General features: G+C 49.6%; 1 protein-coding gene across 9 annotated transcripts in view; it reads left to right on the top strand.

Annotated features, from left to right (window-relative positions):
* RAP1GAP2 (RAP1 GTPase activating protein 2) overlaps positions 1–18,481 on the top strand; it is a 197,691-nt gene that overhangs the window by 132,337 nt on the left and 46,873 nt on the right. For 7 of the 9 annotated variants that reach the window (XR_011468465.1, XM_070394805.1, XM_070394803.1 and 4 more), the window contains 5 exons: positions 4,268–4,303; positions 8,757–8,801; positions 9,530–9,562; positions 9,910–10,122; positions 11,287–11,390. Coding sequence is in view for 8 of the 9 variants with exons in the window: in XM_070394805.1 (XP_070250906.1) it covers positions 4,268–4,303; positions 8,757–8,801; positions 9,530–9,562; positions 9,910–10,122; positions 11,287–11,390 (431 nt within the window). In the remaining variant the exon portion in view is untranslated. The remainder of the gene's footprint in view (positions 1–4,267; positions 4,304–8,756; positions 8,802–9,529; positions 9,563–9,909; positions 10,123–11,286; positions 11,391–18,481) is intronic. The other 2 variants (XM_070394804.1, XM_070394807.1) reach the window with 1 other exon arrangement.

The raw sequence follows: 18,481 nt of genomic DNA, 5'->3' as shown, positions 1-18,481 counted from the left end.
CCACTCCCAGACCTGGCCTTGACCACTGGACTCTACTGCATCCTGTATCTACTGTACCCAAACCTCAGTAGCTCTCCACTGCCTTCCAGGTTAAGCCTGAATTTCTGGCATTCTCTCAGGCATTCCCGTCTGATCTTCAGCCGGTGGTTTTAAAATATGTCCATGAAGCCAGGCCGGTGTGGTGCAGTGGTTAAGCGTTGACCTATGAACCAGGAGGTCACAGTTCGTTTCCCGGTCAAGGCACATGCCCGGGTTGTGGACTCAATCCCTAGTGTGGGGCGTGCAGGAGGCAGCTGATCAATGATACTCTCTCATCATTGATGTTTCTGTCTCTTTTGCCCTCTCCCTTTCTCTCTGAAATCAGTAAAAATATATTAAAAAAATAAAATATGTCCATGAACATTGTTAATGCTATGTGAGATCATACCATGTAATCTTACCTGTATGTGGAATCCGATGAACAAAATAAACTGATGAGTAAAATAGAACCAGAGGCATGGATGGATACATGGAGCAGACTGACAGCTGTTGGGGGCGGGGAGGGGGCGGGCAGGGAGAGGACTGCACGATAGAAGGTGAAGGGATTGGCTGACATCCTTACTGGAACCACCTGAGAAACCCTGAGCTGGAACTACACAACTAGGCCACTTCGGAAGTCCTGACCCACAGAAATTGTTTTGAGTCACTAAGTTTTGGAGTAATTCGCTACACAGCAATAGAGAACTAATGCACTTGACCTCTCAGCCAGAAGAGCTTTATGCCCCTGGGCCACTGGTCATCTGTAAAGTAACCCTGGGTACTTTGTCTCCTAAGTAAGATCAAGTACCCTGGAAATTGGGCCCCTTGCCTAGTATTTCCAGCGTCCAGTGCATGCTTTGCAGGGGCTTCTTAGGCAAGGTTAACTGTTGAACCCATACAAGGGCATTGTCTAAGAATCCACCTGAAGTATTGTTTGACTGCCAGTTGGCACGGATAACAGACTGAGTGGAATTTGGGGGTGATTCAGGAGAGCCCCGTAGTCTATAACACACCAAGCCAAGATTAGACCTGGACACAAGTTGGCCTGAATCCAGGGACTTCCTTTGGGCACCAAAGGCTGTCCTTGTGTCCCTGAACACACCCTGTCATGAAAGTGGCGGAAGGGCCTATAGCAGGAGGTGGGGGCAGCAAAAAGGAACAATTTATCCTTAACCTGTAATTCATTTCGGCATGTATCCTTCAAGATCTATTTCTCTGGATGACTCATGTGTATATTTACATGCAGATATATCTATATCTATTATCCACGTATCTATGTATACATGAATCTATCTATCTCTATCCATCCATCCAAATAGGTTTTTTTTTTACATTTAATTTTAAAAAATGGGATCATGCTCTAGACCAGTGATGGCGAACCTTTTGAGCTCGGCGTGTCAGCATTTTGAAAAACCCTAACTTAACTCTGGTGCCGTGTCACATATAGAAATTTTTTGATATTTGCAACCATAGTAAAACGAAGACTTATATTTTTGATATTTATTTTATATATTTAAATGCCATTTAACAAAGAAAATCAACCAAAAAATGAGTTCGCGTGTCACCTCTGACACGCGTGTCATAGGTTCACCATCACTGCTCTAGACTATTTTTTTCACTTGTGTAGTTGCTCAGATATTGCTATAGAGTACATTCCTAGAGGGTGTTTACCGGACCAAAATATGCGAACATTCTAAAGGCTTTGGGCGCACAGTGCCCGGTCGCCCTTCGGAAAGGTTGTGCCAGGTGCACATGTACCTATTGCCCCTGTGTCCTTAGCTCCACATCCTGGCCAGCACTGGGGTTTCTCTTTAATGTTGGCCAATCTGATAGATGAAAGATGTTATCTTATCTTAATTTCTTTCATAACCAGGAAGGTTGGGCATGTTCCTTGTGTTTATCGGTCATTTTATCTTTCTCCTTGAGCAAATTGTTCATGTCCTTTGCACATTTTTTTTTGCTTCCCTTACAAAACCAGTACTTTATTCCTTTTTATGGCTAAATACGATTCCACTGTATGGATCTGCTGTAATCGTATAATCATGAGTTGGTGGACGTTGGGTTGTTTCCACTTGTTGGATATGATGAATATTGCTGCTGGGAACATTGGTGTACAAGTTTCGTGTAGACATACGTTTTTGTTTTTCTTGGGGGTATATGCCCAGGAGTGGATTTGCTAGGTCAAATGGTGAATCTTTGTTTAACTTTTTGAGGAACTGCCAAACTGTTTTCCACAGTGGCTGTACCATTTTATATTCCCACCAACGGTATACGAGGTTCTAATTTCCCTTGATTCTTGCTGACACTTGTGATTGTCTTTTTGGTTATAGCCATTCCAGTGGGTGTAAAGTGGTCTCTCGTTGCGGTTTTGTTTCGTATTTCCCAGTGATGAATGATGTTGGGCATCTCTGCATGTTCTTGTTGTCTATTTGTATCACTTCCTTGGAGAAATATAGTCTAGATACAAATCTCTTATCAGACATAGGATTTGCAAATATTTTCTCCTGTTCTGTGGCTTGTCCATTGAAGCACACACATTCTTCATTTTGGTGAAGTCTAACTTGTTGTTCTTTTCTAAAACAATGTACACGCACACGTGGGGTTTCCAGACCCTGCAACCTGAACTGCAGGTGGGTCAGAGACACTCTGCCTCGTCAGGTCAGCTTCGGCCTGGGAGAGGCCAGCTGGAGCCTGCCGCAGGGCTGGGGCTCCCCGGGTGACTTCACGGGGGTCCCTCCCATGGCGGTTCTCTCCTGAGGACTCAGGGGAGCTGGGCTCCAGGTGGCTCTGGCCGTTGGTGCCTGCAGAGGGAGGGAGAGCGTTTGGATGCTCTAGCTCTGCACGGCGAAGTGACATGGGCACACTTGGTCCTCCTCATCTCTGCTTTCTGTTCTTTTCTGTCTCTCTGGGCGCTCATGAACTCATGGCTTGCCAGGGCCCGGATGTGGGCAGTGGTGTTCAGACAAGAAAGTGGGGCTGTTTCCACAGAATGGGAAGTGGGGAAAACCCGTGTTTATTTTGTTAGGGCAGAACGTTCAGCCCCTCACACCTTCACCCCACTCCCTCCTTCTCCTTTTTGTCTCACCTGGAGTTTATAAAGGTGGTACCCAAGTAGGATAATGATTTGGACTCACGTAGTTTGAGATTTTGAAAACAGCCCACACGGGCCCCTGGAGGCCGCCGTTCAGTGGCTCCAGGCACCGGGCAGCCACTGGCAGAGACGGCACAGCCAGGGCCCAGGCCCCGCCGCTGCCCTGGCCAGAGTGGCTCTGCTTCTATTGCCTTTAAAAAAAAATCCTCGCCGAAACCGGTTTGGCGCAGTGGATAGAGCGTCGGCCTACGGACTGAAAGGTCCCAGGTTCGATTCCGGTCAAGGGCATGTGCCTGGGTTGTGGGCACTTCCCCAGTAGGAGATGTGCAGGAGGCAGCTGATCGATGTTTCTCTCTCATCGATGTTTCTAACTCTCTATCCCTCTCTCCCTTCCTCTCTATAAAAAATCAATAAAATATATTTAAGAAAAAATCCTCACCCAAGAAGTGAAGATATTTTTTCTATTGATTTTTATAGAGAAAGTGGAAGGGGCGGGGGGGCGGGGGGCCGGGGGAGAGAAAAACATTCATGTGAGTTCATGTGAGAGAGACACATCAATTGGTTGCTTCCTGCACGTACCCTAGCGGGGTGCGGGAATCAAACTTGCAACCCAGGTGATGTGCCTTTGACCGGAGTTGAACCTGAGACCCTTTAGTGAGCAGGTCAGTGCTCTAACCATTGAGCACCTTTATTTCTCTTCCGTATTAGAGTTCTAAGTGAGATTTTGTATAAGGAGATGGAAGGGCTGTGTTGGCAAAGCAGTTGGCAAACTGCTCATGGTGGACACCTTGCCCCCACTATTGGGTTGAAAACACCCCAAACGCGAATTCTGCTGGAGGCCGACTCCGGTGGTTCTCTGGGGAACTCGGATTTTCCCAGAGGCCCCCACGCTCCTCTCTGTTGACAGAGATGGAGTGGCTGCTCTCCCCGTGGCACCTGCCAGCCCCCGTGTTTCATTTTTTCTTTTGTTGTATGGGCTGTTCTGGCCCTGCAGCTTTGCCAAGGCAAAATCAAATTATCTTCTGTCTTGATCCAAATACGTTTTGTCTCCGGGAAAGCCCTGGGCTAGGGAAGCTTTTAGACGATCGGTGAGGCGGTTTTCTCAGCAGACCTCCTGGCGGACACCCCACCTTTCTCTCCCCTCTTTGTGTCTTTCAGTCGGCGGAGTTCTTCGAGATGCTGGAGAAAATGCAGGTGAGCTTCCATCCCCAAGGGGGAGAGCCGAACCCTGGGTGGGGTGTGCTGCAGCGACCTCGGGGGACACGACACCAGGCAGAACCCACGGGCAGAACGTGGGCACCTTGGAGGGAGGGGCAGAGAAGAGAGAACTCACCGTCCCCATGGCCCGGACAACCCGAGGCCATTTCCACACCGAGTGGCACAGTGGCTTCTGGGACGGATCCTGCCTGAAGACCAGGGAGAAGATAAAAAGCAGAAACTGCATGCGGAGTGGATGGACGGGCTGCCATCAGCCCCACGGGTGTGGGAGAGTTTGACAGATGTTCCTGGAATGGGCTGGAAAGAAAGCCTCAAAAAGACAGCCCCTTCGCGGGGGCCTCATCCTGTGCTGGGAGGCAGAGCGGAGGGCGAGAGACAGACCTGAGTTCAAACTCTGCATCTAACGCTGGCTTGCCAAATTCCTCCCCTTTCTAACCTCTCGCTCCTGTTTTTTGTTTACTAACAGACGTGTTCTCCCCTCACTCTGACACCAAACGTGTGGTTGTGTTCCCCCCACCAGACAATCTGTGCAGCCAGCTGGGTTCCACGCAGTTCTGACGCTGTCTCTCTGGAAGTAGTGTCAGCTCCCACAGGGCACGGGCACTGCCCAGGGGCTGCCTCCGCTCAGATGCCAGTCGCAAGTCCAGGTTGCCACGTGGGCTTCTGACCCTCCGGCTATAAATAGGAGGTCCCCATGACTTTCTTTTCCAGTTCAATTAATTTGCTAGCATGGCTCACAGAACCCAGGGAAACGGTTTACTTACCAGATTGCCAGTTTATGATACAACTCAGGAACCGCAGCTGGAGGAGAGGCATAGGGCAAGGCCTGTGGGAAGGGCCCGGAGCCGCCATGCCCTCTGAGTGCCCCACTCTCCCCAAACCTCCACAGGTCCACCAACCCCAGACGCTCCCCAAACCCCACCCTTTTGGGTTTTATGGAGGCTGCATTAGGCATGATGGATACAATCACTGGCTGTGGGTGATCGTCTCAACCTCCAGCTTCTCTCCCCTCCCCCGAGAGTGGGAGTGGGTGGTGGGTTCCCCTGTCAGTCAGCTCCATCCTTCGGAAAGTCCCGGAAGACACCTCATTAACATAAACTCACTGACATAAACTCCTTTCGCCATTATGGCTCTGGAGCTGTTGCAGGAACCAAGGACCAAAGACCAAATCCTAGAACAAAACTGCTCCCAAGTGCTCTCATTGCTCTTATCACTTGGGAAATTCCAAGGGTTTTAGGAGTTCTGTGCCAGGAGCGGGATAAAGACCAAAATATATATTTCTTACAATAAATCACTATCACAGCCTCTATAGAGATAGGAGAATGAAAATGCCCACTTGCATCGTTTCTGGGATGGAACAAGATGATTTTTGTAAATACTTTGTGGGCAGTGCATAGAATCAGTGTTTAGTGTGGAGGCCTTTGTAATTGCTCATCACCAAGAGGTCAGGCTTTCAGGTAAGACCTGCTGCCTTAAGGAATATGGGGAGAGGTCCAGAAGGTATACTTGATCCAGGTGGAAGGAGTGGCAAGAACATACTGATAAGTATATTTTAAGCGCGGGTCTGGGGTAAGAGGTTGACAGGTGTTATCTCATTTCTCCTTGACAAGGCCCCCAGGAGGCAGGTATGTTGTGATCATCATCATCATCACCATCATTCCCATTTCACAGGTGAGAAAACTGAGGCACAGAGATATTAAATAAAACACGCAAGGGCTCATGGCTAGCAAGTAGCTCCAGAGCCAGAAGGCATAGTCATTATGTCATGCTTCTTCCCTGAAGTAGATGCTCCAGGCGCGGGGAAGGAAGGATCTATAGCAATGGTCTGGAATAGGAGGAGAGGCACCCAGGGTGCCCACTGCCGTCCTGAGATGCAGGCGGAGCTTCTGAGAGGGCTGCTGCTGTGAGCGAGCCAGGTCCTCCCCGGAAAGCAGGTCTCCCTAAGGATGGGGAAGGGGAGGGTTGGTTTGAGAGAAAAATATCCGTAGTGGTTGTGTCCTTATCACGAGCAAGTTATTAAGATCCTCCTCTGTGCCCAGCAGAGTGTGGACGACCAGCTAACTTAATATGTATTTATACGCATTTAGGGGACTTGCAACCAGGTGGCGGGCACGGGGATGGCAGGTGCCTTGACAGCGAGTGCCTGTATAACGGAGCGCTCCGTCCGCTGGAGGAAAGCCGGGTCTCGCCCAAGCCCGCGGAGTCGTGGCAATCTGGGCAGCTGGCAGGGCGTCCGCAGCGCACCCTGCCTTCTCTCTGGTTTCTCCACGACCACCCACCCTTCGCCCCCAGGGAGCACCCTGTTTCTCTGTTTGAGCACATGATTCAGCCCTGCGCAACCGGCCTTGTGCTGTTCTGTTGTTGGGAGGCCGCGGGCTTGACTTAGCTCGATCGGGAGCCTCTGCAGGGCGGGAGTCTGGCTGCGGCTCCCTCTGTGTCTTCACGGCAGCCCACACCAGGGGCGGCTGCCGACTCCATGGCAGTAGAGACTTTGGGGGTCAGATCAGACTCAGTGTTTAGGTCCCTACCATGTGCCCCCTGGGCCCCAGCCTCTGAGAGGCCGGGGTTTCCAGCTCCTCTGTATGTGGGGAACTCACATGGGGAAACTGGATGGGGATTCTGTCCGTGAGTGTGGGTGCCATCTGGCCTCGTGCTGCAGTGTGGGGCCTGAAGCTCAGCAGGCAGGCGCCCAGGGCCCTCTGTGACCCAGGACTCCTGACCCCAGCCCTAGAGGCTGGGAATTTGAAGATGGGCACAGGTCCTGTGTAGCACAGTTTTGGGTCCCCTCCTTTCTGGGTTCAAGTTCTAACGCTGACAGGCTGAAGCGGAGTGACCTTGGTCAAGCCGTTTGACCCCCCCTGAGTCCCAGTGTCTTCATGGCGGGGGCGGTGGGGGGTGGAGATAATGAGGGGAGAGGGCCCAGTGCCGGCAGTGGCTCTGTCATGGTGGAGGGAGGGGAAGGGACAGGAGGAGGTTTGTTCTCCGGCCCAGGGGCTGTTCCCAGGCTGGGATGACTCATGCAGGACAAACAAAACAAACTTCTGACGTCAGGCCCTTCCCCACCCGCCCAGTTTGCCTCCCTGGACAGTGTCTGCAGGCCACCCAGGTGGTTTCCTCCCTGTGTGGGGAGAGGAGCACCTGCCCAGTGGGCGGGGCCCCCACGCCCACCTGACCAGGGCCGCAGGGTGACTCAGCCCGGAGAGGTGGGAGGAGCCTCTAGTCTGCCCAGGGAGCAGGAACCCTGAGCCCGAGGGCTCCGCGATTTGGTCGTGCACTTGGTGGACAGATGGCCCGGCTTCAGAGCCAGGCCCTCCCACGCACTAACTGTGTGACATTCCGCAGGCAGCTTCCTCCCTGGGCCTCGGTTTCCCCTTTGGTAAAAAGGTGCTGAGGGCTTCAGAGGGGACGGTAGACGGAGTGCGCTGTGGAAGGTTCAAGCCCCCGGTCTTACATTATGACGAGGCAGCAGCTGCTTCCGGACTCTCTTCTCTCCTAGCTGTCCCACCGATGATGTGGATTGATTCACGTGCCTGTGGGAACGCCATGTGCTCTCCTCCCACGAAACCCAGTTAAGTGGGAACTTGACCGTAGGGCTAACGGTCTAGGTCTAGGCACTGTCCCCGCAGCGAGTCTTCCCGATGCTGCAGGGGACCCGTTTAACCCAGGCCCCGCCCCCTGTGGTGTCTGCTCCTTGCAGGGACACATCTGTGAGGGGGAGGGCGGGCGTTAGAATCCTCATTTCACAGAGGAATCGAGGAGCGCTGCAGAAGGCTTAGCATCACTAATAGCAGGACAGTGGCAGAATGAGGACCAGGCGCAGGCCACCTGCCTGCCACCCATGGGCCCTCTCACCAGGGAAAGCGTGGAGCTGGTGTGGCATGAGACCCAGAGTCTGGCTCTGACCCCCACAGACATGGGTTCCCTTCGGCCCCTCACCTCATCCTCTGGGAGACTGGGGGCGATATTTCAACACCATGACGACGATACTGCCTACCCCGGGATAGCAATACGCCATAGCCTTTACTCTATGCCGGTCCTTCTTCCACGGGCTTAACCTGTTATCCACATTTTACCTTCACCACCATCGTAGGTGCCCTTACTGTTCCCATTTTACAGCTGGGAACACTGAGCCACAGAGAGGTTTTGTGACTTGCCCAAGGTCGTAAGTGACAGTGTTGGGATTTGAACCCTGGTGATCTGGCTGAGTCCATGCCCTTCACCCCCTGCCCTGCTGCCTCGTCCGGGCTGCTGTGAGGTCTGAGTGTGCCGAGGTGTGTGACTTGCAAGGGCCCAGCACGTGGCAGCCCTTGGCCGTTATTACCACTGACCCCCAGCGAAGGCAGGTGCTCCCAAGGGTCTCCTTCCTCCGTGCCGTCTCTATTTTGTGGCTCTTGCTTTTCCATGGATCCTCTTTTCCTTGTTTCTGCAGGGGATCAAGCTTGAAGAGCAGAAGCCGGGACCCCAGAAGAACAAGGTGGGCTGGGTGGGCGAGGTGGCAGCCAGGTGGGCCCCGTGAGGGGGCCAGGTGAGAGGAAGGCAGGGGCAGCGGCCAGCATGCTGGGGTCCGCTGTCTCACACCATCTAACTCTGATTTTCACCTTGTTGACTAGGGCACGGTGAGCAGGAAGGCAGGCCTTGGCTGAGGCCTTTAGGCACCGTCAGAGCAGGCTGGGGTGGAGGCCTCGGGGGAGACCTGAGGCTCGCGGTGTGGCCTGGCTCCCGCACACCTGCTTCTGGGAGCGATCCACACAGTGTGTCGGGGTGTCAGGCTCCGCTCCAGGCTCCAGCAGGCAGCCAGCTCTCAGCTTCAGGTTCTGTTCCCAAGGCCCAGGAGTGCAGCTTAGCACCTGGAGGCCGGCCCCCTTGCCTGGGGGGGACCAGGGCCGCCCCCCTGTTGGAGCCTCCTGGGAGAGCAGCTCGAGTCAGGATGCGTGTGAGGTCCAGCGCCTTGTGTCCTGCGTCTTCCTTCCTCTGCACTGCATCTTCCGCTGGCCCCTTTGCACTCAGGTTCTGTCAGTTCGGGGACGAACTCCAGAGAAGCCAGAGCCCAAGCTGCCTCTGGGCTGTTCACCCGCCTTGGTGCAGCCTGCCAGGCCCCCAACACCTCCCCCCGGACCTGGGGGAGGGAAGGGAAATGGTGACCAAGCTTCAGGGACCGGGCCGAGCTGGGACTGACGGTGGCATTGTGTGTTTGTCTTGCAGGACGACTATATCCCGTACCCCAGCATCGACGAGGTAGGAGCCCCCTGGGTCCTGTCTCGGGGGCAAGGCCCGGGGAGCTGATGGCGATGATGGTGATGGTCCCTCTGCCTCCCCATGGTGGGGAGAGAGCCTTGGGACCTGAGGGCCTGAGACCTTTCCCGTTTGTGACTTCAGCTTTTTTTAAAAAAAATCAGGAGTGCCGAAGTTGGAGATAGTGTGGGTTCTGGAGGAGGGGCTCATGCGACTGCCTTTGGATTCCTATATGGGGGTCCCCTCTGTGGGAGTAGCTCAGAGGTGGGGGGGATACCACCATTGGCGCCCCTCCACTCCCCCCGCAGACCAGGGCAGGCTGCAGGGCAAGACTCTCCCTTTGCCTCCAGGTTGTGGAGAAGGGAGGCCCGTACCCCCTGATCGTCCTGCCCCAGTTTGGGGGCTACTGGATCGAGGACCCGGAGAACGTGGGCACGCCCACCTCGCTGGGCAGCAGCATCTGTGAGGAGGAGGAAGAGGACAGCTTCAGCCCCAGCACCTTTGGCTACAAGCTCGAGTGCAAGAGTGAAGCCAGGGCCTACCGCAGGCACTTCCTGGGCAAGGTGAGGCCAGGCCCTGGTGAACGCGGCTGCGGGGGGGGTCTGCCTGGGGAGCCCAGCGTCTCTCCCCAGTGCCCCCTCTCTGCCCTCCCCCTCCCTCGCCGCCTGCCTCTGTCCTCCTTGGAGAGGTCTGCCTGGCTCTGCTCCTGGGCAGCGGGCAGGGGGTGTGCGGCAGATGTTCTAGGAGGCGATGGACTAGGTAGTGCTTGGGGGGTGGAAGGAGAAAATACATTCTCACTCCTTGGAAGTCTCCGTGTCCATGTAAATAGTACAAATCTCTCATGGCCTCACTCAGCCAGGTGCCCTGTGCTGGTGCCGGGATGTGCGCTGAGCCTCTGACTGCTTAACCGGGACAGTTCCGTTTCTTTCCATATATCCCGCCCTTCAGCCTTGCCTGGTTCCGGAAGTCCCGAGGGCAGGCTCCGGGAGTCTCCGGCCCCGTCAGCTTTGCTGAGTCTCCGGGGGAGGAGATGGATCAGGATCCCCCTGTCTCCCCGCCTTGTTAGAATGCAGATCCCAGGCCCTGCCCTAATACAGCAGGCTGGGTGTGCCCCCTGAGCCGGGCTGAGACCCACTGTCCAGAGATCTCCCGCTCCGCTTGGTGGAGGTGCCAGGCCCTGCCCCTTCTTCATTCTCACAAATCGCCTGAAGCCGCAGGGGCTGTTCCCTGGGACGAGGAGTGGACTCGGTGTCTTGTGGGGAAGCACTTGAGCTGCAGGCGAGGCGTGTGTGGGTTCGAATCCTGGATCTGCCGCCTACTAGCTGTGTGACTCTGGAGAGTGACTTAACCTGCCTGCACATGTTTTCTCCATCTGACATGGGAGCTGCCCCCATAAAGCCATGGTCTGGCGTAAAGGAGATAAAGGGTACTAAGCAATTAGCCCAGTGCCTGGCACAGACAGCCTGAAGATTTGGTCGTCGGAGTCAATTACTGTGATCCTCCTCCCCCTCCTCCCCCTCCTCCTCCTCCTCCCCCCTCCCCCTCCCCCTTCTCCTCCCCCCTCTTTTCCTCTTCCTCCCTCTTCTCCTCTTCCTCCCCATCTATAGCAGCCACAGCTGGTCTTCCTCCTTGCTGTGGGGCTTCTCACTCCTGGGGAAGGAGGTGATTTTGGGGGCTGTGCCTGGAAGGCCCCCTCCTCCCTGCTAACACCCGATTTCTGCTTCTAGGATCATCTAAACTTTTACTGCACCGGTAGCAGTTTGGGGAACCTGCTCCTGTCCATCAAGTGCGAGGAGGTGGAGGGCATTGAGTACCTTCGGATTATTCTCAGGTGGGGCTGCGGCACGGTTGGAGGCCACACCCCTAGTGGTGGGGACCCAGAAATACCAGTCTGACCAGTCCTGTGTGTGTGTGTGTGTGTGGGGGGGGGAGTTGGGGATGGGGAGACAGACCAGCCTATGTTCTCTGTTCCGGTTGCCAGGCAGGAAGACCAGGTGTTTTGCCAGCTGACTGATTGTGGGAGTTGGAGTGGCATCCTGGTCTCAAGGTCACATAGACCTTACCCTCACCCGCCTGTCTCTGGCTGTGAGGAAGACGGAGAGGAAAAATAGCGACGGCTCATTTTGCAGAGACACAGTCCCACGTGGTCCTGGGAGAGGGTTTGCCGGGACCCTGCCCATGGCACACATCCAGTCGGGAACTATAGACCCCAAAGCGTCCGCGTGCCTGCTGGGTCCTCAGGATGTGGTGGTGGCCACAACAGGAGCACCGATTTACAGCTAAGCCAGGGACCTCTCCGGAACCGGCTTCGGTTCGGTTCGACTAACATGTCCCGTGGAACCGCCTTTGTACCAGGAGCTGTGATAGGGGCTTGGGCGGCAGTGGTGGCTGAGCGGTGGTCCCTCCTCTCTAGAGGGAGAGAAGAAGGGGATTTCAGTGTGTGGTGCAGGCGCTGCTTCAGTGATAGGCACAGGGTGCGATGGAGCACAGAGTCCGTCTCATTCCTCTCTGTCCCTGGGCCGGTGGGGAAGCCAGGACGGCCAGTGCGAAGGCCGAGGCTGGTGCTTGGCAGGGAGCTGTGAACCTGTCGGGCTCCCGATCCCTACTTGTTGAGTCAAATTGGAAGTCCTTGAAGGAAACGAACAATAGCATTTGGAAAAGAGCAATAACATTTTTCTCTGCCCAGATTTTGAGATAAATATGGGAGGGGACAGGGACATGGAGCCCTGTGATGGGAGAGGTGGGGCGGTACCGGGAAGTTGTTAGCAAAAATCAGAGGAGAGCATCCGGCCGGTCCGTTGGTGATGCTGCAGAGAAGCTGGGGGAGATGTGGAGGCGCTGCTGCAGGCGGCCAGCAGCCCGCGGAAAGGAAGGCTGCTGAGCTGAAGGCTACTGCTGCATCCCGAGCTAGGGGAGAGCCTGGTGCGGCAAGAAGGGAGTCGCCAGGGCTGAAAAAGAAGAAAAAGAAGAAGGAAAGGAAGACGAGGAAGAAGAAAAGGATGAGGAGGAGGAAGAAGATGAAGATGATGAAGAGGCTGGTTCTAGCACAATTTTTTTTCTTGTCTATGAAGCATTTAACCTCCTGTGCACAACTCACTCCTTTTAAAGAAAAAAGTTGAGAAGGAAGGCTGTGAAAGATTTGTTTATAAACTGTACAGTGTCTTTTTTTGTATAGTTAACACACTACCGAATGTGTCTTTAGATAGCCCTGCCCTGGTGCTATTTCCTTTCTTTCTTTTCTAAAATATGTTTTTATTGATTTTAGAGTGAGAGGAAGGGAGAGGGAGAGAGAGAGAGAATCATTGATTGGCTGCCTCCTGCATGCCCACTATTGGGGATTGAGCCAGTAACCCGGGCATGTGTTCTGACTGGGACCTCTCGCTACATGGGACAACGTACAACCAACTGAGCCAAGCCAGCCAATAAAGAAGGAATATGCTAATTGGCTGCCACGCCCTCAAAGATGGCGGCACCCACAGCCTCAAGATGGTGGCGCCCAGTCCCCTCAGCCCCCCAGCTGCCCAGGGCTGCCCGAGGCTCAGGTAACCAGGGACGGCCGAGCTTGCGCTGTCGGCAGTGGCAGCAGCAGAGGTGTGATGGGGGCGTCACCTTCCCCTGTTCGCCGGGTCGCCTCCCGCCCCTGAGGGCTCCCGGACTGTGAGAGGGGGCAGGCCGGGCTGAGGGACCCCCCTCCAGTGCATGAATTTTCATGCACCGGGCCTCTAGTATATATATAATGGTTAAAATATGCAGAAATTCACAGAATACAATTATAGTGGTAGATTAAAACACACTTCTTATCACTTACAGCTCAACAAAACTTATCACTTACAGATAGGAAATGAGAGGATTTGGATAATCTCACTATTATTTATCTGAATTATATATATTGGTCTTTATTTGTATCTATCTATATTTAACTATCAAACTTTGACCCTCTAACAGAGATTTCTGCTGCTTTTCAAGTGCCTGTGGAATATCTACATATTGATTGTAAGGAGATCAGTGGTTTTCTGAGAATGTGCTGCAACAGTCATCTTGGAGCAAAGCAAAAACCAAAAAACAAAACTCAAACTTCTAGGCGCTGACCATTTAAAAGATAATAAAGCCCAGACAGTGTGGTTCAGTGGTTGAGGATTGATCCGTGCACTGAGAGGTCCCTGGTTCGAGTCCCGGTCAGGGCACATGCCTGGGTTGCGGGCTCGATCCCAGTAGGAAATGTTCAGGGGTCAGCTGAGTGTTTCCATCTCTTTATCCCTCTGCCTGCCTCTCTCTTTCAAAACAAAACAAAACAAAAAAACCAAACGTGTTTTTTTAAAAATGACAATAAAAATTTAAACATGCACATACATATATATTTTAACATAACTATGTAAGATATATAAATACATAAGTAATAACATATATTCCTATTCCCTTTTTATTTCTAGAATTCTATAGAACATTGTTCTGTGACTTCTCTTAATATATCTAGAGTTCTTTCTATATTAGTACATGGAGAAGTTAGCTTGTTAATTCCTTTTACTGCTGCATAGTATTCCATTACATGGACATGAAATAATTTATTTAATAGATCCCCTATTAATGGCTATTGTCAGTATTTTGGTATCACAAATAATGCTGCAATGAGTAACCTGGTACAAATTGTATGGTTTAAAATAATTTCTCAGAAGTGAGTTGGCTGGGTCAAAACATAAATGCATTCATGTTTTAATAGATATTGCCAACTAGCCTTCTGGAGGAGGTCTGTAAACTTGAACCATTACCAGTAATGTATCAGAGTACTTATTTTTCCAAAGCCTCTCCAAAAGAATATTTTGTCAAGCACTTGGATTTTTGGCAATCTGATCGGCAAAAATAATATGTCAGTGTAGTTTAAATTTACAATACTTTTGCTGAATTATGTTGGGCATCTCTTCATATATTTAAGGAACACATGTATTTATTTTCTGTACAGTGTGTTATAACCTTTGCTTCTTTTTAAAATTGAATTGTTAGTCCAAATTTCTATTTTTAAAAATCTTGCAGTTAATTCTTAATAGCATGTGGATTTAGGAACCAATCTCTTGTGGCACAAAGTAAATCTGTATAAATTTCAAAAAGCAGATACAGTGGAGCCTTGACTTAGGACTTTAATTCGTTCTGAGACCGAGCTCGTTAAGGAGCTCGTTTACTCAAATTACTGTCAACTCAATGCAAAAAATCGGCCGAGAGACAGCTGGTATCTCAAAAAACTCGTTAGTCGGGACACTCGTAAGTCAAGGCCCCACTGTACTTTGCCAAACATATTTGCTTTTATAATTTGATACATTGTAGCTACTCAATATGGCTGCTACTCTTATCAATATTTTTACCTAAAGGGAATAAGAGGAAGGAATTAAGAAAGATTAAGGCCAACAAATAAATTAGAAATAAAATGAGCACAAGACTTGATGTATAAATCTAGGCTACAGATTTATATGTAGTGTAGAAAAAGATATACTTCATTTGGAAGAAAAAAACAACAAAATAGGAAACTAGCTAGTCAAATATAGATAAACATAAAATAAAAACCTACAAAATTAGGCATTAGGAAAGGCATATAACCACAGATGTGAAGAAGATTAAAAAATTACTAATAGATGTTATACTCAATCCGCATTATTATACTGGAAATTTTATTTGAAACAGATGCCTTTCTAGGAAAGCACGCTAATTTAACAAGAGATTAAAAACCCGAACAATGACTATGTAATAAATGGAAAAGTTTGCAAAAAATGCTCTCTCCAAAAGTTTCTAGGTCTGGCTGGTTTGCAGGCAGTTATTTTAAGCTCACAAGGAACAGGTTTCTTGCTGCTTAAATTGCTCAAGAGAAACAAATATGGGAAGCTTCCCAATTAATTTAACAATGCTTAGGAGATTCTCATGAACAATATTAGACCAATGAAAGGAAAAAAGAAAGAGAGGAAAATAGGGCCCAATATTCCTTATGAATATGGAAGTAAAGATTCTAAATAAAATACCAATTCCAGCAACTCAAATCTAAGCAGTCTATTAACAGAATCATTCACTATAGCCAAGAAAGAGTTACTTTAGGAATGCAGAAATGGTTGATATTAGGAAATTATTTGTCCACTCAGTGTTTGTCTAACCAAAGCATAACAACGTATGCCAGACTTTCTCTAGGGAGAGGGACATGTGAGGAATAAGCGCTTGTTACCTGGCTATAGGAAGCATTCCGTTCCCATTAGGTATTCTTATTCCTTCTTCTTACTCATCTTCTCCTATGGACATGGATTATTATTGGCTTGGGAGGATGATCCAAAGATAGATGGTCTGGGAGAAGTGAAAGAAGTTCCCAAGAGCTGGAATGTGGAGTGTGTGTATACATGTGTATAGTATGTATAAATGTGTGTAAGGTTGAATGGTCGTGCTGGGAAGATTTAAAAAAAAGGCAAAATCATGTATAAACTCTGTCTAGGAACTTAGATTTTAATCCTGTGAGCAAATAGGAGAGGTCCTGAAAGGAGACCATCATGACCAGACGTGCACTGTGGAATAAATACTGCCTAGGGTAAGGAACATGGCTTGAAGGGAAGGCAAAGCCAGCAAGCAGCCGGCAGATGAGTCAGGAGGCTGCCTTGATGAGTCAGGTGACTGTCATATATTATGAATGGCGCCTCAAGAGCTGTGCTATCCAATGGCCCTGATGGGAACTGGAACCAGGGTGCCTGGCACTGAGGATAGAGAAAAATGGGGGGGGGGGGGGGAATTCCAAAATACCCAGGGAAAACGGACATTAAGAAAGAGCCGAAAATACCAACAATGAGAGAGGGATTTAATCCAATGAAATGTAAATAATGGTACTCTTTCAAAACGACTTAAATAGATTTAAGATTCTCAGAAGATAAAGAATAGCATCTATAAAAGGGATAATAAATTATGATACAATGAATGAATAGAAATGAATCAAGAATGGATATACATGGGTATGAAAAGGAAACAATTTCAATTATTGGAAATAAAAAAATAGTTGTTGAAGTAAAAACACTTAATACATTGGATAAATCCTAGTCTTTTAACAGTCAAAGTGAATCTGTGAATTGGAATTCGTCAAGAAATTCAACAAGAGCACAGTACAGATATAGTGATAAAGTATATGAAAAAGAAGATAAATGGATACTGGGCCGAGAGGCCCCAGCATTTGTCTTAAAGGAGTTCCAGAGGGAAAGAATGGAGAAGCCAGTGGAGAAGAACTATCCGAAGAGAGAATGGCTGAGAATACTTCAGAATTGAAGAAAGGAAGCACACCTGTGGTGCTGGACAAGATTTTAAAACAAAACAATACTTCTAGACACATTGAAGTGAAATATTAGGACATCAGAGATAAAGAGAAGCCCTGGCACATGCGGCTCAGTTGGTTGGGAGTTAAGGTTGCTCATTCCATTCCCGGTCAGGGCACATACATGGTTGTGGGCTCGATCCCGGGGAGAGGCCATGCTGGAGGCAGCTGATCCATGTTTCTTTCTGACATCTATGTTTTTCTCTCTCTAGCCCTCTACCTTCCTCTCTCTCTAAAAAAACAACAAAATACAAAAAAACACCAACAAAAAGAGAACATTTTAAAGCAACCTAAGAACAAGGACATTATCTGTGAAGTAATGACAACCGGGCCGAGAGCAGACTTCTGATCAGCCACGGCACAATTTCTTGTCAGCAATGGGACAATATTTTGAAAATATTGAAGGAAAGAAAGAAAGAATCCTTTCAACCTAAAATTCTATACCCAGAAAAACTATTCGCAAAGACAAAATAAGACTGTTTTTAGACATAAAGAAAATGAAGGGAGTGGTGTACTACTTACACACTCTCCCCGAAAGAATTACTAAAGGGTGTGCATCAGCCAGAAGAAAAGAGAAACCAAAAGAAAAGATGCCATTATAAAGTGACAAGAAATAGGCAAACTACATTGATAAAATTAATTACTGATTGGAAAAGAAGTCATTTATTTGTGTGTTTAAAGAGGCTTGAGCCAAATTTATAAACAAAAGTAGAAGGGCAATGGGATGAGAAGGGTCCAGTAGTTACTGTTTACCCTTCTCAAGAGAGAGAGATATCAAATAAGTTTAGAGTTTGTTGGGCAAGTATATAAATATGTGTATTAGGAGTTATAGAAATACAATCTGTAGCAGAGTGACAAAAAGTATTTAAAAAACTCTATTAAACTGAAGACAGGAAAGGAGGAAAAAAGGGAAAAAAACTCACCATAAAACATAGGGTAATAGAAAACACCATATCATAAAAGTCGAAATACATTAGTAATCACAATAAGTATAAATAGTTTAAAATAGCCTATGAAAATACCACACGGAACCAAAAACACAGCTATATTCTGCTTGTAAAAGACATACCTAAAGAAAAACAATGTGAAACGATTTAAGATGAAGAAATGGAAAAAGATATGCTGGGAAAATACCCACCAAGAAAGGATGGCATAACAATGTTAATATCAGACAAAATAGAATTTCAGGGAAAAAGCATTAGTAGGGTAAGAGGAGCACTCCTTGGTAACTTGGGAGCACCTTTTCCCACTCTTGATGTTTCCTGTGGTGTGGAGGGAGCACTTGGTGCAACACTGCTGGCTCTCTCCGTCCTCTCGGTTAGGTGCATTTGGGAGCAAGAACTTGACACATGCACCTGTGTTCTTCCCCTTTCCCTCTTGGAGCTAGCTGCCATCAGGGCTTCCCTCTGCCCCCCCTGGACTGCAAGTCCTCCCTGAGCAGACCCCACTCGAGGAGGCTTGCCCCTGCCCAGCATTGGCTGTGACTGGGTGGGTAATTCTGGAGTTCAGTTAGAAGATTCATTTCATCTTCACGCTAACCTGCGTGCCTCCTCTTGGCCGTTATCAGTAACAAAGGAGTTATTTTGACTTCCAAATGCCTT

This window comes from Myotis yumanensis, unplaced genomic scaffold (assembly GCF_028538775.1).
Source record: "Myotis yumanensis isolate MYYU_CA2020_CCGP unplaced genomic scaffold, mMyoYum1.0.hap1 SCAF_16, whole genome shotgun sequence".
In the NCBI taxonomy this organism is placed as follows: Eukaryota; Metazoa; Chordata; class Mammalia; order Chiroptera; family Vespertilionidae; genus Myotis; species Myotis yumanensis.
Note: the sequence above shows the minus strand (reverse complement) of the source record. Positions and strands in the feature narration are given on the sequence as shown.